This window comes from Leuciscus leuciscus (genome assembly GCF_965113295.1).
Source record: "Leuciscus leuciscus genome assembly, chromosome: 5".
NCBI classification, from domain to species: domain Eukaryota; kingdom Metazoa; phylum Chordata; class Actinopteri; order Cypriniformes; family Leuciscidae; genus Leuciscus; species Leuciscus leuciscus.
This window is the reverse complement of record NC_138729.1, coordinates 37,177,241-37,203,063: the sequence shown is the minus strand read 5'-3', so window position 1 is coordinate 37,203,063 and position 25,823 is coordinate 37,177,241. Positions and strand designations below refer to the sequence as shown.

The 25,823-nt window shown below is 37.9% G+C and overlaps 1 protein-coding gene and 1 long non-coding RNA gene across 17 annotated transcripts in view; one reads left to right on the top strand and one right to left on the bottom strand.

Moving 5' to 3' along the window:
- Positions 1-25,823, bottom strand: part of arvcfb (ARVCF delta catenin family member b) — a 216,249-nt gene that overhangs the window by 131,599 nt on the left and 58,827 nt on the right. For all 16 annotated transcript variants that reach the window (XM_082169428.1, XM_082169419.1, XM_082169430.1 and 13 more), the window contains exon 2: positions 9,119-9,231. Coding sequence is in view for 15 of the 16 variants with exons in the window: in XM_082169419.1 (XP_082025545.1) it covers positions 9,119-9,231 (113 nt within the window). In the remaining variant the exon portion in view is untranslated. The remainder of the gene's footprint in view (positions 1-9,118; positions 9,232-25,823) is intronic.
- LOC309498621 lies at positions 1,126-23,937 on the top strand. Its single transcript, XR_014205997.1, has 3 exons — positions 1,126-1,223; positions 17,869-17,961; positions 23,410-23,937. It is a non-coding gene; the product is annotated as an uncharacterized lncRNA (long non-coding RNA).

Genomic DNA, 25,823 nt, shown 5'->3' with positions numbered 1-25,823 from the left:
TTTTTTTTTTTTATTAAATATATTAGAGTGTTCTAGTCTATAAAATCTGCAAGGTATAATTTTTTTAATAGATCTAGGGATAAAACTAAAAGGTCCCACTAACTATCTCAGCCTCCAACAAGTCAAACATTTACTTTTAAAATGCAGTGCTGATTTAAAAATAAATTTAAAAAAAGACAAGAAAAACACAATAGGTTTTCTTCCTTTACGTTTTGTTATTGTCAAAATATAAGCGTAGTTTTCTAATAGTTTAAAATACAAAAACTTTATGCTAACAATATGTCTAATTCTTAGAGCAGATTGTCACTGAAAGTACCTGACATGAAAACTTTGTTTTTATTAAGAGAAAATATAATTATTATAATAATTAGAATAAAAACATTTACGATTTCATAGACAAGGCTTAAGCTTAGTCCCAGACTAAAATGTATGTTTGAGCAGTTTTAACTGAAAGCAATTTGCACTGACATATCTAAAAATAGGTCAGTGCCATAGTTTTGTCTCAAGATGTACACCAGTAATGTTTTTTCCTAAGGCAAGTTTATAAAAACTACTTAAATGTCCTGACTGAACTAAAGCCTATAATCCTGTCTTATTCTAAGCCCTGTCTGTGAAACCGGGCTTCAGAGTTTTACTAAAAATAGGCTTAGGTTCATAAGCCAACCCCTAGTACTGCCCCATATGGACCACCTTTATGGTGCTTTTTGGTCTTTTTTGACAGCCCCTGGTCCTCCACTTGCACTGTTTGGAAGTGAAACCATTTTCTTGATCTCTTTTTGTGTTCCACATAAGAAAATCATACTTATTTGGAATGACAGGATGGAGAGTAAATCAATTCAAAATAAAAAATGTTGGCTTCACTATCCCTTTAATACTGACTATGTTACTCCACATGCTGCAGATGAGGGGTCAAATTGCACTGTACTTAGAGCAGACAGTCCTTTATGGGAAGGGTGATACTTCAGCATTTCTGCATTTATCAACCATATGACACAAAACATACAAATAGTTCCAGACTAAATTCACCACACACAATACAAATAGGCATGCCAGACTCTAAATCACCATTCACCTGCATACACACCTAGCAGTTAGTTGAGAGAGAGGCAGTTAGAGGAGAGACATCCCCCTATAAGGACAGACGGGAGGAGATGTGCCCAGCGGCGGGTAAAGAGAGAGCGAGATCTGGCTGCAGAGGGAACGAAAGACAGAAGAAATCACAGGTTAGATAACACTCTGACATTATAAACATAATAGACAGAATTCTGCTTCGGTTGCTGGGGATTTAAAGAGGATGAAGATAAAAAAAATAAATGAGAAGATGCTAGAGAATGATAAATGACTATTGAAACCTCACTTGCTGACTTTGAGCAAAGTAGATTGGATTGGGCTGTCAGGGGACAGGTGTACGGAGACAAAGGGGCCCGGATGGAGTAAAGACGGGAAAAGAGGGCCGGTGCATATTAATATTTACTAAAAGCATTATTCAGTTGTTGTTTTTCGTTCTCTATTAAACCAAAACCAGAAATGGAGACACACAGTAACACAAACATGCTATTCTCTATAGAACAGTGGGTGTGAAGGTCCTATTCCCTTTGAAGCACAGCACAGTACACACACAGGCTTTGATGTTTGTTTCTGGCTGATCATTTATTTATCTTAAGAGCTATTCTGACACAGCTCTAACGTCAAGGCATTGTACCACAGTCTTGTTCTGGGTATAAAGAGCGACCACTCGAGGTCTAGCGAGCTGATCTGCCTCTGCTGTTGCTCCTGCCTCTGGAAAATAACCCGAGATTACATTTATCTGCTAGATAAGACATGTTTACACAAATGTGATAGCTTATCATGAAAAATTCCAATCAATAAAAATGTGGGATGTGATATCGGAGATGTAAACAGTAAGATCTGATCAACGGATACATTTTTGCCTGTTTTAGGAAATTAGCTGTTCTGCCAGCCTGGTCTACTGAATTGTATCTAGTACCTACCTATCTGTCCATCCATCCATCCATCCATCCATCCATCTATCTATCTATCTATCTATCTATCTATCTATCTGCCTGTCTGTCAGTATGGCTTGGATCCATCCTTCAAGTCTAAATTATTTTTTATGCCATTTTCTGTCTGCCCAATGAAATTTTCAGTCTAATCGCTTAGAAAAGCAATAGAAAACCCCTACTCAAAAATAATAATTCACAATTTTCATGTCTGCAGCACACGCTGAAACACTGATGTCTACGGTAGCGATCAACAGAGTAAATCACCTTTTGAAAGTAACTTGATGCTTCAAAATTAAGATCGTTTCAATTACATAAAAACTTGCCTTGCCTTACATCATTACACCAGTAGGTGGAGACAAGTGACTGTTAAAAATGTATTTGTCATTGAATCATTCATTCAAGAGATTTGTTCACTACTTATTCATCCAGTAGTGAAACAATGGAAGTCTTTACGAGTGAATTATTGAATTATTCCTTCAACCCATTTTTTAAAGAGAGTAATTAATTCAAGTTAATAAATATCTTTAAATTACATGCAGCAATTAACATTGCCAAAACCTCTTGTAAACATGCTATTTTGATTAGTTTTCTATTCAGAATCGTAATCTCTATTTTAAACAAAATAAAATAAAATCCACAAACAAAATTAATCGTGCAGCTCTAAACAATAGTATTAGTGACTTGCCTTAGCAAACACTACTATTTAATTTTGACAACTAATACACATTTTGAGAGCTTTACTAACTATGTATATGTGAATTACTTTATTGCTATATAATAATACTATTCAAAATTAAACAGAGAAAGTAAATTAGATGTTGCCCAAACCCTCAATTAAGACCAGCTATCAAAATCTTCACAGTGTATAGAGGGGCACAGTGCTCTCATCATGGTATTAACTGAGCTATGATGATGAGGCGTTTATGATGATGAACCCCTGCTTTAGGATTACAGAAGCTGCCTCTCCCATACTCCCTATTTCAGGGAGTACAGAGGCAGATGGGAAATAGGTCTCTGCCTCTCTGAATAACTGCAGGAGAATGACAAGCATGTCAGACATGCCCACTGCACTTCTCACGACCACCAGCCATTGAACTGCACTTAAAATATTTAAAAGTAGTGAAGCATTCCACGTCTGGTTTGGAGCTGGTTTTGCTAATAGTCTGGAGGGGGAAAAAGAAGAGTTCACAGCTAACTGTTCCTGCAGGAATATCCCATCTGTATGCTGCATTAACCTTATAAAGAGCTTTACTGCACTAATGGCAATATGGTTACCTGATCTAATGATTGTACTACAGATTAACAAAGATGAATGTACCGATTTGCCAACAAGGCAGTTAAACTTGAAAGGATAGTACACACAAATATGAAAATTATGTCATTTACTACACTCCAAACCTGTACGACTTTCTATCTTCTGCGGAACACAAAAGATAAAGAACGCTGGGGTCCAAACTACATTTGAAACAAATTAGGCCTAACATTCATTGCAAAGAAGAATCTAATTTTTTGCCCCACAGTAGCAAGAAAGTCATAAAGGTTTGAAATCACATAAGGGTGAGACGCAATAATGACAGAATTTTTTATTTTTAGGTGAACTATCGCTTTTTGAACTATCACCAATATGTCCTTACAGGGAGACGGTGCCTGTAACACTGTTTTGATTAAAAGTGCCCAATAATTGACAAATTTGTAATTGGTTTTGTCAACAAAATAAATAGGCTAAATAAAAAAGTACACAATACATATAGGATTTAGTAGCAATTACTAATGGGCAGAACTGTTTTTTATTCCTGGAGACGAATAAACACAGTCACATGAACTGTGCTTGTGCAGGCACAGTGTTTTTCCTCAGGGATAAATACATTAAACCCCAGTGCTAAAAATAGCTTTGTAATAAATTTACAAACGCAGTCGGAGCTTTCTGCGTGGTTCCAGAGAAGAGATGAAGCAGCAGCAGAGCATTTAAAAACCCCGGCTTGAAAAATCCTTAACAACAAATCCATCCGGGGTTGGGGAACACCTATGGTACATAGCCAACACAGGAAACACTAACTTCGCTTCTGTTAAGGTGAGAAAACATTAGGACAATTGTGTTTACAGTGCACAGACCTGCTACACCTCAACCCCCAAAAACCTGAAACAATACAAAACTTATGAAACACAGAGAAAGGCGGATATATAACAAGGCCCAGAAAGTATTAACTAGATTTGTATCATCCAAAACTTGCCTACACAATGTTGGAGTTGGCCTGATGATTTCTGAACAAACATAATAAGCCTAAATGCTTAGAAGCTGCATTTTTCATGTTATCATTCATGTCTGTAGCAAAAAAAGGGATGAGTTGTGCCCCCATAGCAAGCAACACTAACGCATGGTTGCTGCAGATAAATAAGGAGGGGGCAACTAGACAAAAAACTGGTGGGAACAGAAACACCCCCCTCAATTAGAGAATGGTCTCATTTCATTAACCCCAGTCAATCCCCTCTTCAAAAAGATAAACCCTCTCATTTCTCCTCTGGGGGCAGAGGTCCAAAATAAATAAATCACCAGTCCAGCTCCACCTGAGGCCCATCTGTGTGTGCAGGGTCCGTAGAGTAATGAAAATCCTCATTTGATGCTGTTCAGCGATCAGTTTTGCACGTTCAAAGTGTGCTGGGTGGAGAATTAGGTAGAGGGAGCCTGATCCTGGACCAAGAGCTCCAGCTAAGTGTAAAGAAGACCAAAGACAAGGCCCTCAAGAGCACCTGGTCCCATGATTTTAACACTCATCTTCTCCTCTCCAACTGAGTTTAGATACCAAATTAGGGATGTATTAAGCTCAATCACTCAGATTTAAACAAAGGGACGTTAACAACCTCAAAGGTTGAGCCGTGCTGCGTTGTGTGTCACGGCACTTATGATGAATTTCTGGGCTGGTGCTTTTCGGTAATCTAATATATTTTGTTCCAAGCACAACGTGTCAAAAGGGGAGCCCTAAGAGGGAATGAAAAATCGTTTGAATTTAAAGACTGTACAGTATGTTACAGTTTACAGAAGATCTCTAGGATTTACTGTGGATTAAGTGCGCAAGAGATTTAATTCAAATTATACAGTAACTCTCATTTACAGTATATGAATGACCGAAGCTCCCTAATCCAAGCTAAAAATACAAAAATAGCAGAACATTTTTTAGAACTTAACTAGGGTAGCTCACTCAAAAATGAAAATTGTTTACTCACCCTCATGTCATACCAAACCCATATAGCCATACAGCTTTCAATGTACAAATATCATTCACAATCTTTTTAGGAACTTTTTGTAGTGCCAAAGCTTTGGATGAATAGACTTTTAATGGAGGGACAGAAATCTCTCAGGTTTCATTCAAATAACTTAATTCGTGTTTTGAAGATGAACGAATGTCTTAGAGGTTGTAACTGTAAAGATCCTTAATAAAGTATATTTTAAAAGTGTATTGAAAACTGCTTCATTTTGCTGTGAAAATCTATACTGTCATAGTCAATATTGCCTTGAATTTGGCATTCAAAGCAGCTAGCACTAAGAAACGCTATAGAGTTATGTGTGTTTTCTAGGAGGAGGAGAGAGCGGAAAAATAAAGCCATTGTTTATCCCTCATTTTTTCCCAAGTCTTTGTTTTTTGAACTGACTAAGGATGTGAGAAGCCACTCGGAATGAACCAGCATCGAGAGAGTTAGAAAAACAACCTCAGCAACGCTCAAGTTCCAAGTCCTTAAATAACACAGTGCGTTATAGTAAAGGTAAAATAAAGCAAAGGCACGCCAAGCTGTAATGCCTCTCAAAGAGGATGCATCTTCATTCTACTTATTTACAGAGAGTAGGCTATACACATTTCACACAGAATTATACATCTTCACCAACTGATTATACTCAGAGAATAGGGAGGCAAGTAAAATAAGAAAAAAAAGATACATCACACTATGTTCACTAGTCAAAACGGTCTGTCACATTTATGACAAATATTAGAATTGAAATTACATTCACAATTATTAATTTAAATGAATAATATTTACATTTTGTGTAGGTTAACTGCATGCCATATCCTTTAGACTACAAACCTAAAACAGGAAGTACATTTTAAAACGTATTCCCTGGTTTCACAGACTAGGCTTAAGCTTAAGTCTAGTCCCAGACTAAAATGCATGTTTAAGCTGTTTTAAATGAAAGCTGCCTGCAATGACAAATCTTAAAATATGCCAGTGCAGGTAGATTTCAGTTAAAACATCTTAAACATGCATTTTAGTCTGGGACTAGGGTTAAACCTTGTCTGTGAAACCGGGGAATAAAGTTGTTTTGTCTCAAGATGTACACCAGTAATGTTTTTTCCTAAGGCTCATTTATAAAAGCTACTTAAATGCCATAATTGAACTAAGGCCTAATCCTGGCTTAAAGGACAAGTTCGGTATTTTACACTTAAAGCCCTGTTTGCAGATCGTTTCTGATGAAACAGAATGGTTAAGATTAAATTTTGGACACATGCTGCTGTCCCGAGAATTTTAGGTTTCCCCCCACCCCCCACCACCTCCAGAATGGCTGCATATGTGCACTGGAACAATCCTTCCTAAAACACATTAAACTTTCGCTTACAAAGACGTGAAACTCACCGAGTGGTCAGGGGTGTTCACTGATATGCTCACACAAAAATCGCTGCAAAAGATGCTTTCCAACCAGTGTTGTTTTTGGCAGCCCTTTTAGTTTTAGTCTTAGTCTTTTGGACGAAAATGCTTTTTAGTTTTAGTCACATTTTAGTCACTTATAAACTTGATAGTTTTAGTCAAGTTTTAGTCGACGAAAACACAAAAAGGTTTTAGTCAAGTTTTAGTCAATTTTAGTAAAAAAAAAAAAGTAGTCTTTAACAAATTAATTTAGGTTAAAAAGTATTGGAAATGGGACAGGTTGTAGCAAGTGTTGCAATTCAAGTGTTGTAACTCAATTCAATTTGAGCTACTACAACATTACACACAGATAAAGTGGTGACAGTGGAATCACTGTTTTACTCCAAAAAAGCCAGGAATAAAAACATTCTTACTTTGGCAATTGTGGCTTTATTATATAATTAGTTAAATAATAATTTATGTTATAAGTGATGTTATAATCTAAGTTATATAATAATTATATATTACTTTGTACCAATTAGCCTACTAAACTAATGCTCGGACACACTCGGTCTCTCTCGCGTACACCCGGTCTCTCTCACGCGCAGACACACTCGGTCTCTCTCGCGCACTGTCGCTCGCGCAGTTCGTTTCGCTTTTCTCCAGTCCGGCGCCTCATATCGAAGATGTGTGGCGAGTGACTAGCCGCAGCCGCAGGTGTGTTGTTGTTGTGTGGAATCTGGTGCGCGGCATGGCGGCAGCCGGGTGGTGGGCGTACCCAAAACAAGGATAGGAAGCGGCAGCATTGCTGATACTTTTTTAGCTCAAAACAGACAGATTTCACGCAAAATAGGCAGAAATGACATGCATTGTGAACGTCAGACTTATAATCATTTTCGTTCCGTCTCGTCTCGTCAACGAAAACTCGAAAACGTCTTCGTCGCGTTATCGTCATAAAAAAAAGGTGCGTCAACGAAATAATTTCGTTATCGTCATCGTTGACGAAAACAACATTGTTTCCAACAGGTTTTATAATAGTTTTTGTCCAACTCCATTGACTTGTATTGGATGTGCTGTGAGGTACGGTATTACTCCGCCGCCAGAAACTGGGCTGGAGTGTCTATTATTCAAGCTCTCAACGGAACAATGTACGGGTGTGAGGCGTTTGGAAAAATAGGTCCACAGTTTTACAACGAATGGTAAAACACCTGTTGGAAAGCATTTTTTGCAGCGATTTTTGTGTGAGCATATCAGTGAACACCCCTGACCACTCGGTGAGTGAGCAGTATTACAGAACTGCAAAAGATAGTAAGCAGTTGCAACTGCTTTACAAGTAAAATATTAATATTTATTTGAAGGATTCTTAGACATTTTTACAAGAAAAACTCAAATGTAGTTTTGTCACAAATTACACACAGTGTATTTTGAGTATTATACTGTCTACTGTACATTAAAAGCAAACCTCACAACATCTAGGGAATCCAAATCATCACTGGAGGTTTTACAGTCATTTCCATGTGGCACCACAAACAGAAATCATGAAAACAATCATATGTGGATCAAATTACCTACAGGCACAGATTACGCACCTGATAGAGCTATAGAGTCACTATATACACACTACTGTTCATAAGTTTGGGGTCGGTATTTAGTTTTTTACAGAAAAAAATAATAATACTTGTTTTCATCAAGGATGCATTAAATCAAATCAAAATCTATAGTAAAGACACCTATAATGCTACAAAAGATTTCGGTTTCAAATGAATATTCTTTTGAACTTGATGTTCATAAAAGGATGTCATGCGTACAGGTACTTTTCATTCATGAGAAGTGCGATCAAACCAGTAAATTAGTATTAAGACCTATGAATTAGTTATAGTGCATTATTCATAATATTATCTTAGTAAGCATAAGAGAGATCTTTAAAAACATAAAAAAATTACTGAACCCAAACTTTTGAATGTTAGCGCGCAATTCAGCAGATTTTGAAAATATGACAGACATCACTGGCTGTTACTCATATAAATTGACTATCTATAATTTTTGCATGTCATTTGCATTAAATTGAGTTTTTCAAACTTTCTGACACTTCGCTGTCAATCCCAAAATCCCTGTCAATCCCACAATCCCCTGTGCGATCCTGCCACTCACCCCTCATAGAGATTGAATTGATAACGCCCACTCATATCCGTTCATTCAACACCAGCGTACATGTACGGTGAAAGAAACCAATAAATTGTTTCCAACACATATATGCGTCATTCTAAAGACCAACATCCTCCCTTATATACCTTAAGATATGGCATATTTTGTATGCATTTTTATATACTGATACATTTAACTGCATTATGACTACTTTGTAGTCAAAGCTGCAAAAGAAAAGCATTCATCCCCTTTCATAGTACGATGATGAAGGAACAGACAAAGTGGTGCGACTGGTGAAATGATGTGCAGTAATGAAGGGGAGAAAGTGAAAAGCAGACAGACGTTTGGGAGGGTACCTTTGATGTCGGCCAGGCAGTTGGTGTGCGTGTGGACTTGGTGGTTAAGGCTGTTAGAGAGGGCTGACAGGAACTGGAGCTCTCCTCCCAAGAACCTCTGCCTGATACAGCAGCTGCAAGAGAGACGACAACACACACGCATCAAACACATGCGATGGGGCCAATCCACGCTGCATCATTAGCAGGTTTATTTACATATTACAACTGTGAGTCTGTGCAACCACACACTCCCCCCCTCAGGGTTCAAGCTGAGAACGTGAAGAGCTGGGATGCATGGCTTTGGATTGTTTACTTCAGTGTTATGGTTTCTCTTCTCCTCATTACAGAGCAACGCCACAGCCTTGTATTTACTCATAAGCATTCCACAAATTAAGATCTGCATAATGCTGAACCTCTATTCATGAAGGAATTTAGTAAGAAATGTGGCCTGGTGATAAGCGAGTAAGCTAAGACACGTGCAGCGCCGCTTTTGCAGATGACCCGAGATCGAATCTGACTTGTGTCATGTCCCAATCCCACAGGTCCTGTTTCCCTGTCAATTTATAAATTGGTTAAAAAGGTTCATTGAGTTTGTTTTTTCTTCAGCCTGAAAGCAGCAATGAATCTTCAACTAAGCAGCATGTTCAGTTTACACAGGCAAAAGCACAGGCATCAACAACTTGATTTTTGAGTCAAAATCATCTACATGTCAACATCAGCAACTTAAAAGGCAAACCCAGACAAACCCATTTAAAAAAATTATAATTAAAAAATAAAATAAATATTTTCATTTCGTTGTCATATTTTCTTTATTTCTCTATGATCTTCGAGCAGCACTGCAAAGACTCAGGGGTAATTTCTGAAACTCTTTTCACAAAACAATTCTTCAACACTCTTATTCGGCTAAGGATTACAATATCTTTCCCACAAGGGACTCTTCTCTGCTTCGACTTCAAGGACAGACATGCTCAAAGCACCTTGGATTTGTGGGACTGACATCAAAGGTGAGCTAAGTCAGAATACATTTGTTATCAGGCTCCTCTTTCTCTCTGTCTGAACTGAGCTTACTGTGTTCTATGCAATAGTGTGTTGTGTTAAATCCATGTCAGCGTGCAGCTAAAATGTCTGCAGTTAGTTCATGTCAAAGAACTTAAACAAAGATGATGTAAATGACAAAACTTTAACTCTCATGATTTAAAATAGATTTATTTTACAGTACATAATGAACAGAATCTTAATGCATATGTATTAATCCTATAAACAATAAGAAAAAGTACCATGGTACTATTATGGCTATTTGGAAATTAACATGTTAGCGCCATTATATTTTTTCAAAATACCCCGGCATACCATGTGTAAATACCATGTTACACTACATGAATATAGTATTCATTCAGGACAATGTTATACATGACGGTACCATTTGATACCATTCATGTCAAACCATAAGTAATGAGCTAATACAGTCTATTAACTGCTGTGGAATACAGTCCTCTCATTAGTACAACCAAGTAGATGATGTCACATCATTTTCTGAGCTGAATGACTTAAGGGCAAGAAACGCATTGCCAAAGTAAAGAAGAAACCAGAGAATATTTATTCAATGGAATAGTTTACCAAAAAATGAAAATTCTGTCATCATTCACCTCAAGTAGTTCCAAACCAGTATGCTGTTATTTTTTTTTTTTTGGAAGCAACTTTAAGCAGTTCATTGTAACCACATCTGTCAAGTATCCAAAACCCAGACTGCTACTGAATCCACAGTGCTAAAAATCATTGTTACATTAATGAGCTAGTTCTTTTTAGAGAACCAAAAAAACTGAATCAGTTGGAGCGAATTAATGAATTGAGTTACTGAATTAATGACTTGCTTCCTGAATTGCAACTTCATGTTCGACTGAAAATGATCAAGAAATGTTCAAGAAATGTAAGCTTAGCGTTAAGTTCTGCCAGGAAGACTCAATCAGCGCGTCATGAATTAACTCACTTCTAACCAATCACGTGTTAACACTCTCAGTATAAAAGAATGGTACTACTTACATCCGTCTGAGTTCGCAGATACTGACGGCGCCAATTACCTCCATCCTCCCCAACCACCTCCAAGATGGTCCTTTCCCTCCATCCTCCCCACCACCACCAGGATGGTCCCTTCCTTTGCCTCCAGGGGGTCGGCTGCGCCCCTGCCTTCATCTTCAGGCGGGATTTGCAGATTCCGTTACCCTCGCATTGCTTGCTAAGGATGGGGCCTACGCCAAAGACTATGCTTGCTGAGCTATTAATAAATTTACTCGTTATATCATTTTATCTCCCGAGTCTTTCTGGTAGAAATGTTTAATGATCATGAAATTTTACTGTGTACTTAAAGATTGTGAGAGACATACTGACTCATTGTTCATATGATAACCGAGTTAAAAATACACAAGTTATTTAAAAAAGAAAAACTAAATTAAATGAAATATTTTACCACATTCTTATGTGTTAAATATTTTAATATATAGTTAGAGACAATTGTTAATGGAACCTGAATAAGAACCAGAAGAGTTAAATTCACTAGTGACGATTCTTTAAAAATGTATACTTGTGCTCGACTTAACAGAAAATAGGTTTGGAATGATATGCGAGTAAGTAAATATTGGCATTAACCCTTTAAATTCCTTGTGCTGGGCAAGTAAATATCTAGAACCACCATCACCATATTAAGGTCACATCAGAGACTCATGACTAGTAAAAAAATATATATGAAAATTTTAACCACGTAATACGCCAAGATTTCGTAGAATTCTTGCTAGGGTAGATCTAATTGATTGCAGTGTCTTCAAAGAGATTGGCCCAGGAATGGATTTTTCTCTTTGAGGCATAACCTGTGTGAGCAGCAGACAATGTATCTTCCCTCTCCAAGGAGTGAGGGGAGGGAAGAGCGCTTAGGCAGTAATACAGGCAGCATGCCCACAGGAGCATCTTAATTAGAGGAGAGAGAGAAAGAGAGAGAGACTCTGTACTGTGGGGAGTCTGAATAACTGCTGCAAGGGAACAACTCTTCTAGTCTGAGGTGGCAAGGTCAGACCGACCGGAAACATCCGTAGAAAGTGTAGAATGTGGCTTAACAAGCTCAGCTGAAGGAGTTGGAATGGGTTTAAAAAGTGTATACTCATGCCTTGTTAAATGTAGACTAGGCTGTCTCAAAAGTCATGTTGTTAGAGCTGTGGCCATAGGGGTTAGTTGTTGAGCTATGGTGCTCACATAGGTGTTGTAGGTTTGAATACAGCCTGTTTTATGTGTTGATGCCATTCCTGTCCTCTTGCTATTGTCGCTATAAAAGAAAATTATTAAAAAGCAAAGATTTGAAAGGGTCAAAAACTCAAAATATCCATTATTAATTCGTTTTTACACACATCTTCAAGTCATCAAGTCTAACTGTCATCCAATGTCAAAAAAGCAATTGCTCTCTAATGATGATAACAAACTCTCACTAGCAGTTGGTAACATTCGCACACCCTTCAAAATCTGTCTTTTATGTTGCTTTGACTTTTTGCAGTTTGACACTTGGTGAGACACTTCAAATGCCCAATTGTCAACTTTCAGCTGTCACGTATCTCTCGCACTCCTTCATCATACTAAATGTGAAGAAAACTTATTAGGCTACATGTCATTGAACACAGCGGTTCTTAACCAATTATTTTGTCAAGGTCTTGTCAAAATTTACTCATGGTTAGCGGTATTACTTTGCCTTTTATGCCTGTTTCCAGTCTGCAAAACTACAAAAAGGCATAATTATAAAAAGTAAATTTTAAGTATAAAGAATGTTACTGCCAACATCCTTATGGCTTATTTACTTGTATCTCTAACAATAGCTACTTTTGCTCAAATCATAGCCTAGGTTGAGAATTTATGCCAATTAAAGGGATAGTTCACCCAAAAAGGAAAATTCTGTCATCATTTACTCACCCTCACGTCGTTTCAAACCAGTAAGACTTTCGGTCATCTTCGCAACACAAATTAAGATATTTTCATGAAAAATGTCCCTCCATTGACAATATTTATGCAAGTAATGCAAGTTTGAGAGGTGGCGTCCCGACAAATCTCGCGAGAATCACAACTTGCCTCTATGGAAGACACTAACACGCATTTCAGACGTGAATCATGGCAGAGTCGACGAAGAAAAAGAAGAAAGCGCAGTCGGAAGAGTGCAGAGACTGCTCTGCGTAATGGTATTTACGACAGTAATGTTAAATACAAGCACTCCACAGCGACTCTAGGGGTCGCTGTTTGAGAAAAACGGAAACTGCATAGTGTGCCTTTAAAATATCTTCATTTGTGTTTCTTGAAAATACAATGAAAAGTCTTAGGTGTTTGGAAGGACATGACGGTGAGTGATATTTTTATAAAAAATTTTGGGTGAGCTAACCCTTTAAAAGTCTAACTTTGCTAGACTACGGTAAGAATTGTGATGTTCTCTATATTTAGTATGTCATTTGTTGTCTGGTTCAGTAGCTTGTGTTGCTTCATCCTCGACTTCTTCAGCGGTGAAGCATTTCTGCAAAGCATGGCACTGTTCCATAAAAATGGCAAACATTTCCACTTTCCAGGAAAAATATCTTGTGGGATGTTGTGACCTCATACTACTTCACACCATCAGGGTCTGAAATGGCATGTAATCAGAGTGGCAAGAAAAAAAACAAGCTATTTGCTAAAGAGTACACACATCACAGTATTCCTGTCCTCTAGCTGCTCTAATTAGAGGCAAAGTCAAAGACACATTTTGTTGAAATGCCCTTTCATTCTCTGCTGCCCACAAGCAGGGCCAGGATGCTAATTGAGAAACGCTATTGAAAATGACTACCTATCATTATTAGACCTCTCAAGGTAGTGATAATCTTCCAAAGTGGCTAAATTTGCAAGTGGCAAGCACTCAAGACCAGTCTGACCTTTATAATGCCCCCATCTGCAATGAAAAAAAAAGAAAAGAAAAAAACACTTCAGAACTTTACATCATGTAAGCCCTTCAAGTCTCAGCATCCTTCCAGCGAAAAATATTAACTGGAAAGCTTCAGGAGCTAAATTTTAATGGGCAAATCAGCAACCCACAGATCTGCAGGCTAGAAATGTCTCAGAATACGTATCTTTCAGCATCTGGAGCCACGACCACTTCTGTAACTTTACTCCTGATTCCTGTTCATCAAAAGCTAATTCGCTATGCCTTGTATGTCATCCTCTGACTTTTTAAACATACAAAAAAATATTAGCAGACACAAAGTCATATGAGTCTTAAGACCCAACTGAGTCATATGCATTCAAATGATAAAATTGCTCAAATGATAAAATTGCTCACAAATGTCGGCCAAAAGCATCCCTTACAATGCTGAAAATGTCATTGTCCCTCTTGTGGAGTGAACATGCAAATCTGTGGCAATGTCAACCTTTTACTGATAGAGAGAACAACAGACAGAACAAAAGAATGATAGATATAAAATGAACGATCATCGATCAAACGAACGAACAAACAATTGACGGACGAACGGACAGAGGGAGACTAACAGAAACTAATTGTGAATTCAGGTCTAATAGATATACATGGTCTGGATAAGTAACATCCACTTCTCAGATGGAGTGTTACAACTTTTCAGAGCTTCCACGGGCCGCCGAACTGAATAAAAGATAGAAGGATCAGAAAATGAACAGCGCCCTAAACCATGTACTGATCATTTATGTAAAACCTTTAGAAGAAAGCTGGGATTGATGCTCCTCCTCATCAAAAACCTACAAGTGAACACAATTCAGAACCTAGTTAAAGTGAAAAAGGAGAGAGAGAAAGAGTGAGAGTGAGAGAGAGAGAGAGAGAGAGAGAGAGAGAGAGAGAGAGAGAGAGAGAGAGAGAGAGAGAGAGAGAGAGAGAGAGAGAGAAGGAGGAAAAAATGTTGCAAGAAACAATCAGGGAAATAGGTTTGAAAAGCAGCCTGAGGGGTCTTTGTCATGGTGCTAATGAGAATTAACCACTAGAGGTTATTACTTGCCTACTTAAACATTACAGGTGCACTTATATTAACATATTAAATATCATGGAGGTCTTGTAATAATCACAGTTTCATTTCAGTTTAATTCTACAGAACATTAGTTGTAGTGCACAATATTTGACGCACACCAGGTCTCATACAGTATATAGTTATATAGGACCCTGTAAAATAATGCAGATGAAATCATGAAATGCAAACAAAAATTAACAGAATTTGACATGTTTTGGATTAAACAAACCAAGTAAAATGATAATAATAAAAAAAATATTACATTTTTAAAGTTTTTTTTTAAGTTCATTATGAATTCATTCAATTGAGATTTTTTTTTAATGTGACAAAAATAATTTAAGAAAAAATATTGTGAATTTCATAGAACCCCATCCATTGCTAAAAACAAGGCTTACAAATACCCCTTTTCCACCAACAAGAACCGGGTGCTGGTTCAGAGCTAGAGCTATTGCCAGTTCGGAGTTGGTTCGACTGACGAACCGGTTTGCGTTTCCACCGGCCAGAGAGCCACAACAGAGCTATATCTTACGTCACTGCATACGTATCATGTTGCCCAGCAACGCGCGTGCGGCAGCGCCAAACACAAACACACCAGACTTGTTCGAGATGCATCGGCTTCTCGCAGAACGATCAGCACATGAAATCAAAGCACTGCGAAAGCGATCAAAAAGCACAAGGAGTCGTATGATCTCCAAACACTCCCGCAGCTCTGATCGGTCCACGCTGCTCCGATGCATCTCGAACAAGGCATCAACAATAATAGACGTTGCGTTACTATGAATGCTCATGGGTTTGCGAAAATAAATAGGCATCCAAACACGGCGAATCCAACGCGTTCGTGCGGCTCGCCGTATCTTATACATAGACGGATATTATAATCGAGCTGCTATTAGCTCGACTAGCTGCTATTTAAAAATGGCGGTCACAAGTTTCTCTTCAGTCTTGTTGGCCACGGTAACCCCGCCCCCAGCCTCTGACGCAAGCGGTTCTTTCTTGGCTCCGTTCTAGACCCTGCAATGATTTGGTGCTACTTACTTAAGAACCAGTTTTACTGGTTCGGAGCTGGTGCTTTGGCGGTGGAAAAACAAAGAACCGATTTGAAACTAGGCTCTGGCTCCGAACCAGCACCAGTTCTGCCTTGGTGGAAAAGGGGTAAAAGACCAAGGTAATAATTCAAATGTACAAAAAACATCAGAATATGATACTTTTTAAAATGTATTTGTTCATTTTGTAGGAGTACAGAGCTATTAAATGTACAGTTCACTGCAGTGAAGTAGACAACTCACCCATTCATAAAATACTACTCACTTTGCCTGTCATATTGGCAGGTTCTGCAAATCTTCTTATGGCCATTATTACACCTAAACTAAAGAAAGAACTGTTTCTAAACTAATTGAGTACCAGTTTTCTGGTTCAAAAAGGGTAACTATTTACAAAATGTCCTGAATTAGGCAACATAAGACAGTCTAGCAAATTTGAGCTGTGTAGTTTATTGGCTTCTTCTAGATGACAGGAATAAACATGTTGAGGCCCTTTTTCTCCTCTCTTCAGATAAACTGAAGTCTAAACTCTTTTCTTTCATTAAAAATCCCCTTTATATGAGGCTCAAAGGTAATTCAAGGGATACTTTCACATTCAATTATTTGAGCTCTGCCTTTCTATCCTGAGATGTTCAAGAGCAGAGTGCAATAATGAAATTCCTCTTTCAAAAAAAGTGTACAAAAGAAAGGGTTTCTTTAATAAAATCCATTTTACATTATCTGCAGATAGCTGCGACACAATTACATCATGCTGCACCATATCATAGGGTCTAAGCTGCTGAGAAATGGGTCTAGAAATATAGGAAACAGATGGAAAACAATGTGACTTCACTGAAACACTTACAGAACTTATAGAAGCAATAATATAACCTACTACTGATCTGAACTAACCTGAAATGGCAAAGCTAAAGAGCATTACTTATGCTTCAGCAGAGACCATTATATCAAAATATGCTAGTGTGGGTCCACTCCACCTTCAAAGCCTTAAAATAGGCGGATAAAGTATTAATGTTCAGAGTTTCAAACTGTATTTCCCCACCAACTCTTTGTGACTGTGATGAGGGACAACAGGCTTTGAAGCCAAAATCTCAGAAAAAGTAAAGTTGAAAGAGAATGAAGGTAAGGAACATTAATATTGCATCAAGATTATTTCATGCAATGGCTACGAGGGATTTTGTCTCAGATAGTGGAAAGTTGTTGGGGTCTTTATGGAGAGAAAGAAAGGGATAAGAATACACTTCATTATGTTTAACTCAACATCAGATACTCAAGAAGTCAGACTTCATAAGCCAATCACTGAGCAGGCAGTACATTTAGATATAGACATTATACAATTGTATACATATATTTGTCTTTCAAACACATTAAAATGCACAAATTGTCATTTTGTATTGACATGAAACGCAGGGATTCCCGAACCTCTCTGAATTAAAAAATAAAATATTTACTTTAAGTACCCCCTGAGATTTTAAAGGGAACCTAAAGAGTGGTGCAGGTATGACATCACTTTGTAGACCAAAACGCAGAAACGAGTTAGCATTTTAGCACTTCCAGTTCCATCGTCCTGAAGTCAATGGGTTTTTTGAATGGGATTTTTGGTTAAATGGCTGAAATAAGGTCTATGGTGAACACAAGTTCAAGACCCTTTCACGTTTTATTCTACGACATAAACTACATCAATATTACCCCACTTGTGATTTTTTTTTTAAAGCTGTTACGTGTCTTGAAAAAGGCGGTTGCTAACAAGTGGCTAAATGGGACTACAGAGGCTGTCAGGGAGACTAAACGTCATCATGCCGAAAAGGTAAGCTCAGTCCGCTTTTACAGCCTAGTTATGCTTTTAATTGTGCTCTTATAAACTATTCCAACTCAAACATTCTGGGAAAGTGTTTTTTAGATAAAAACTGAAAGAGTTGTCGGAAGCTTAGTGACGATGACTGTGGTGTAGTTTGTTGATAGCCTACCTTTAGCTTTTTACTTCTGGCAGCTGCATTTAGGCTTCAACATTCATAAAAGTTGTGTTCATCTGTGAAAATTATCTTGATGGACAAAACGTGCAAGTATCATACATTTTTGTTGATCACAGAGCTTGTTTTTTGCGATAATCCAAAAGCGGATCATATTGAGAAAATCCTACATATATATGTATATGTATGTGGTACAATATTATCCTATTCAAATCAATGTAATAAACAAGTTAGACCAAAACTAATCTAGAAGCAATCAAAAAGTCGTCAGATTATATTATCTAAAATGTGTATATCTATACTGAAATATCTGAAATGCTTCCAATACTCATTTTCCGCAGAATAGATAAACTATACCAGTTGCTCTTTCTCGCTCTCTCATCTCTCCGACAGCGAGTTGATGCACAACCTGCCTCCCCTCACTCACTCGTTTCTTTTGCTCCGGATGAATATTGAGGCTTGAATTTTGGCATAGGATTGCTCGTATTGTGCATAATTTTACTCAATCCCGCAGATTTTGTGCTCACACCCAAATTGCACACACATAAAGCAGCCTCTCAGAACTAAATTTAGTTATTTTTCGCTGTTTATTGCAATTAAACAGTCAAATACACAAAATAATGTCAAAATGCTGGTCTTGGCGAGTTTAAGTAAATGCAGTCAGTTACGTTTTAAGTGAACTTAAACAGTCGAGAAAGAAAACGCATGTGTAACAATATAAGGGCCAGGGGCCATTCACATAGAGTTTTTTGTGCGTGCAAATTCGTTATTTCAAATGTAGGCAGAAGTGAAAATTTTTCCAGGCGCGCCAATGCGAGATGAAAACATCTCAACTTTTCAGAATGCCGCAAGCGCACGGCAGGTCATGTGACAAAAAACAACCGATCAGCTTCGGCCTTTCCGTAACAACATCAAAAGCTCGGCCGAACAGCTGATCATAGCTGTACAGGGATGGTTTTTATTTCTCAGCTTTACTACTAGATATATTTATGGAGATAATGCAAGGGCTAGAAATCAATTAATCCTTTACTGATACTTCCTCGTCATCATGGAGAGCGCAGTTCATGGTTGCATAGCAACGACAGACGGCACGGCCACACTTTCCACACGTTTTTAGACTCGATATGTGAACGGCCCCTAATGGATCCGTGTGTCAGTCAGGTCTTAAAGTGACAGCAGCCTAATATAACTGCTGCCAAATTATGAAATAATATAAAAAACATCTATATGGTAGTTTTTCCCAATGGTATCGATGTCAAAATTGTGATCAGTGAAAATGCTGAGTGGCTAGTAACTTTGGAAAACCACTTGCCACAGCGGCAAAGTTAATGTCAAGCCCTGATTGCTACTTTTTTTTATTTTTAACACGCTCAACTTTAAAACATCCAAAGTAAAATTAATTTCTTGTGATTCTTTGTGATTACTCTGAAATAGCAGGGAAACTGAACCAACAGGAATTAATATTTTAGCCTTAAAACATGAGCATCAATAGCACTCTATCGCTGTCATGTATCTATTCATCCAGCTAAGCATCTCATATTGAAATAGAATTTAAGTGCCTCAATCAATCATAAATACCATTCAAGTTCAAGCAATGTACATTTCCATTACAGATGATACTACCTAGGGCTAAATTGTCACCATCAGCGATTCAGAGTCATTGCATTTGCTAATTTGCAGGACACACATCCCTTCAGTGAAGTTGAGTGCTTTATTACAGACTGCATTAGACAGTATCAAAACATCCCATCTGAACTTTTATCTCCACTGGCCTCAGCAATGTGTTTGGTGTCAGCTCAGAGCCCGGTCTACAGGCTGGTACACTGACCCAGCCACTTTGGGGGCATGGAGAGTATCAATCGCACTCCAGTGGAGGACGCCGTTATCTGGGTCAGTGCATACCACACTCAAAGCACACTTGTTTTGCTGTCTGGGGGGGTTACAATCAGTTAAAAGGCCTGGGGGATGGGCAGCTACAGCATAAGGAAATGGAATAAACACAATATAAGCCGTAGACCTGATACAATGTTATCAACATAAGGATATTCAGTTGCAGTGAAATGTTTACATAAACCTTGCGGAATCTGCAAAATGTTAATAATTGTAACAATATAATAGGGATCATAAAAATGTCATAAAAATCTGAAGAACAGTGGGCAGTTTAACTGTTTAGTACAAACTGCGAATAACTTTTACAAAAGAAAAAGTCATGGATTGACAAACAGTATTACAAATCAAGTGTATGCAAACATCTTGAAGAGGTTATTCTGGAGCATCAGGATGTTTTTTACACATTAATTGAGGACATTTTGCCACCCATTTGAGTAAAAAGAAAAATAATACAACAAACATAATGAATTATACATTAGACTTTGTAGAATAGAGACAACAAATAATTTGTTATACTGTTTAATGATTCTAAGATTAATTGGAAAATTAGATAAAACTGAGCATTACTCAGTCATTGCGATGTTTCAATGGGACTAATTGGTTGAAGTAAAAGATAGAAATACACTTCTTCATTCACACAGAAAATTCAGGAAATAGCAGGAGGAAACAATAAACACAATCAGGTTTAACACTGAATATACCGGACAAGGGAACTGAAAGATCTGAGGGCTTAAATACTGAAAGGGCTGCGTCCGAAAACTTAGGCAGCTGACTTGTTGCCTCACTGCCCTATCAGGCATTGACTTTGCAGGCCGCGTTTGCGCACGAAGATACCTCACAAAACTGATTTCAGACAGACTTCTGAGGCAGCGTATCGGTTTAATAAGCTACAGCAAAATAGAGCAAGCTTTGGTGAAAACTAAGTGAATATTTATTGACTACAATAGTAATTTCTCGCTAGAAATTACATCATAAGTGGAAACCGTTGATCACGGTTGATTTACACACAAATGACGACCAGCCACAACTTTCAGACGCCATCTTTATTTTTCAAGCTCAACTGTCACAGAATGGATAGCACAGGATTGCGGGATATCAAAGAAAGGGAAGGATAAATCTATGCTGCCTTCAAAAATCGATCAGATGAAGGTATCTCAGGAGACAGGAAGTGAAACTAAAATTGCATTCGGACGTGCCTTGATGCCTCATGACCTTGGAATGCATCCTCCGAAGGCAGCATTTATCAGTTTTCGGATGCAGCTAAGGTGTAATCAAAGTAAACAGGAACAGGTGTGTGGAACTAATTAACAACCAAGGAGACTAAAGGCGGGCGTACACGGTGCGATTTTTGCTGTTTTAAGAGCTCGCAGATGATCGCGAGGAAATCGGTGATGCTCGCATGGTCGCGGCTCACAGTGTGTGAGAGAAATTACGAGCCGAACCGAGCACTGTCCCGGTGTCCCCATTGCCAAATCATACACAACCACGTCACAGGCTAGATCAATGGGGCTATAGCTCAGTGGCAGCAACCATACAGCGTGCGCATACACTGTCTCAAACACACACACAGACACACACACACGCTTTTATTAGTGTTTAGCGCGAAAGCTCACATGATTGCCGCCGGCTCGGGATAAAATTCATGCAGGACAGTCGTGCTGTGTACCAGCTGCTTTGACATAGCAAAGAGGTACACAGTGTAGTAAAGTAATCAGCAAACCTTTTACATATTTCTGTTAGGACAAAATTACAATTTACATTGATCTTCCTGTTAAAACGTTTACATCCTATTGGTTTTTAATATAGTGTGTTGCTTTCTTGAGCATCAGTGAATGTTTGCACAATCAATTTATGAATGTAAAATCAAGACCAAACTCTAAATCAAAAACAAAATGCCATAATGCATGCTCTACGCTGGTCTATACTCAAAAGCCTCTTTGGTCTAATGCAAACACATTGGCAATGCCAGCTGGAAATGCACACATTTACCTGCACAGTATGTGGGAATGAGAGAAATTTGCATTTGTTAATTATGGAAGTGTCTTGCTCTAGTATACTGCACTGTATGTTTATGCCTGTAAGTGTGTATACAATAACAACTGCAAATCCCCTGTGGAGATACTGCTATAATTAAATCCCACCATGATGATATTTCTCTTTGAGTTCGGAACGAACCTGCTGGCTAAATCAAACATTACAAAAAAATGTGTTAATTATCCCTTATGAAATTACATGTGATGAACAACTGCTACCTGAGATAAACTGGAGGGCCATCTTTGAAAACAACAAAACCCTGATTGCTATGTATTGTCAATTGTTCCCTCGAGTTCATAACAGCTACAATACAAGAACTGAGGACATCATGGTAACACTGAAAGAGAGAGAATTCTCATACAGTCTGTTTACACACCCTAAACAAGATATTGATGGATGGGAGGAAGTAAGTAAGTGATAAATGTACAGTCAACTGGTCATCTTTGCAAAATAAACCTCAACAGGGTGATCAAGACCTCGACTTGATATCATAAAAGAAGAAAAACTTGGGCTGATACAGGTGAAACATGTTCCTGGATTAACATCCTTGTTGATCCTGGAACAACTTTCCAAACAGGCAATCAGATATGAGGGACAGGTTTTCAGTTAATGTCAAGTGTTGGCTTACAACAAGAGCTAGGGGCTTCTACACCATTATTATTCATCTATCATTTCCCTCTGATATTAGGGATAATATATGGGTTGGATTATGTTTAGGGGTAGGGGTAATGATAGGGTCAGGATTATGTTTTCAGACAGAAATATTGTTCCAGGATCAACAAAAAATGTTGATCTAGGAACATTTCTTACTTGCCAAAATCACTGCGACTAGGTGATACAAAATATGCAAACAGCACTGGTATGTTGCCATTGAAAAGGATTTCCCAAACTAGGGAACTGCAGGGGATGTGCAAGCTAATAATTGTTTACATAAAAAAAAAAATTAAAAAAAATTAAAACACTTAAAAAGATACAAATAAGAAGTTTTTTTTGTTTACCTACATGTCATGTGTCCATTAGAGAGCCATGAATATGCATATTTGTTGTTAAATTATTGTAATATTAATTTCAATTGGGACCTAAAGTAAGAACTTGTTACATGAAGTTCAGCTGACCCCCCCCTGGTACACACCAAGGTCAGGCGCCAGGCAATGCCAGGCCGCTGTTTTGAGAGTCGGTCGGCTTAGTTTCTTTGGTGTGTTCCACACTGTTGGCTCTAATCCTGTAACTTGGTCTTTTCATATAACCAAGGGTGTAATAAGAGTGTAATTTTCCTCTCTGTGCCCTACAGCTCAAGAACTTGAGAATAATCATCCGACTATTTGCCATTTTCACCATTTCACACACCCCACTTTTCACAGAGAAGGTGCTGAAGGTGGCAGATCAATCAGATGGAGCTCCTGAGACGGAAGGACAGAGAGAAGGAGGGATCGAAAGAGAGAAAGAGGGGGAGAGCTGCCAGAAAAAGAATCCTACAGAGTCAAGGTCAGAACACAAGAGGCAAAGCCGAGAATGAATTGTCAGGGATGAGTGCGTGGTGAGCTGGGTCCCAGACACCTTTCTTCCTGCAGACTGGGTGGTCCTCCGTGGGGTCTAGATGGCATTACAGTAACAACCCAGTGAACAGAGAAATTACTATCTGTACAGGCACCATTCACAAAATGATTGCAGTGAAGGTGGTCTGAATGTGACCCGTCTCTGACAAGAGAATGCCTGATACTTTTAAAAAGTAATGAATGAAGCACCACTACATCACAACTATTCACCACTACAATGGGGCGATATTTACTATCTACTGTATCATAATACAACACTAACAATGTACCAGCCTAATCTGCCCAAAAAAATTTTTTCATAAAGTTTAGGCTACAGCTCAGAGACATAATCCTGATATTGCTCAAAGCTGTTTTTTAAACGCTAGCTAGCCTTTTATTAGGGCTGGGTTCAAAATAAAGATTTCTCGATTTTAATGTATTCGCATTAAGATAACCCGATTCTTAAATCTCAAGAGTCAATCTTTTAGTCTCTTTCTCTTTACTACTAATTATAGCATGAAATAAACATGAACCATGAAAATCAGACTGTATGTTAAAAGATACAGTACAACTTACCGATGTCCTTACAATGTCTCATGTAATCACTCAAGTGTTTCGACGTAAATAAAGCAGCTTGTAAACAATTTGTCACGTAATGTTACATTTTTCCTCTTAGAAAAGCTATTCAAATGTCCATAAACTCATTTGTCAGATAGAAAAATTAACTCTTGAGAGCAGCATTTTGCTAAATATATGCACTATATTGCATATTCATTGTGTTATTTAACCTGTTCTTCAATATTTAATCTATGTATTAAATGTCATATTTTATGACAGCCACCATTTAAATGTTTACATTTCAAAAAACAAGTAGAAGTTTTTTGAATGACAATTACGTCATCATAAGGTTATTCATTTTAAAACCTTCCTTATGTGTAATTTAGATGCAAGTAGCCTATACAAATCAGTTATTTTTAACCTTTATATTATAGTAATGTACAAACTGGGGTTCTCTGTATAGTTTACAGCATTTGAAAAAAATTTGCCATGTACTGAACCTAATACATACCCCAATTAATTGATATAGGATTAATTTTCAGAGAGTTTTTTTATTGTTGTTTTTTTTATGGCACTGTATGACGTCATAAAGGGTGGATTTCCTTGTATGGGCACTTCTCCAGGAAGAGCGCGTGCACACATCAACCAGAGCGAGAGTTACGGAGAGTTGTTCGGGTTACGGAAGCCATCGGCAGGGCTGTCATTTTGTTTATAGACTACGAAATCAACAATGTCACCAAAGAAGTGACATTAAGAAATTAAGACACCAAAGAAGTCTTAAGAAAAATGGTTCTAAACAGTACCAAATTATGGTTTTTCGGCTTGTAACAATAGCAGAAACCTTTTTATAAGGTTCCATAAAGAATGGTTTAAAAACTGAGCCACACAGCCATGAGCTACCTGTATATTCCAGCATGCTGGCTACCACTCGATGATTCAACACCATCCACATGGTGTGACTGATACAGAGGAAACATTTAAATATAGCCAAAAAGTCTCTGAAACCACTCACACCAGTCATAAGATTGTTTGGAGCAAGATTATGCTGACTCTTTCCAAACAGAAGATAAGAGCCAGATTCTGAGGTGTGGTGCAGATGTGTCATCATTTTGTATCAATTTTAGTCACTGTGCTTTCACATTGATCCGCTTTAAGAGTGTAATGATGTGGTTTCTTTTTATGGAGGTTGTGTCATTGAGACCAATAAGAAAAAGAAAAAGAAGAAAAAGCCAGCTGTGGTTTTTGGCTGTGTTATCTACAAAGCAGCCTTGTCATACCAATTAACATTCTCAAACACTTTCATAGTTCCAAAATAAGAACAGGAGACTCTTCTCTTCACACACATGCACACACATGCACACACATGCACACACATGAAGTCTTAGGGCGACTGTAAAATGCTAAAATAGTTTAAGACATAAAATGTTGCTATGCAAGAAGAATAAATCAAGATTTGTGCACATTCCTGAAATGAATTCAGACCTAAAATATTTCTTCAGTGATCTCATTGTTGGCTTGGTTCACCTTCAAGGGGGACAGACAAATATAAAGAAAAACAGATGTATTAGTGGTGAAGCTGCCAGGTAAATATCTAATCCAAAGTAACCAATAGCAATATTAATACAAATATCACACAGTTAGCCAAATTAATGCTTCCATCTAAGCTGATATGTACCTCTGGT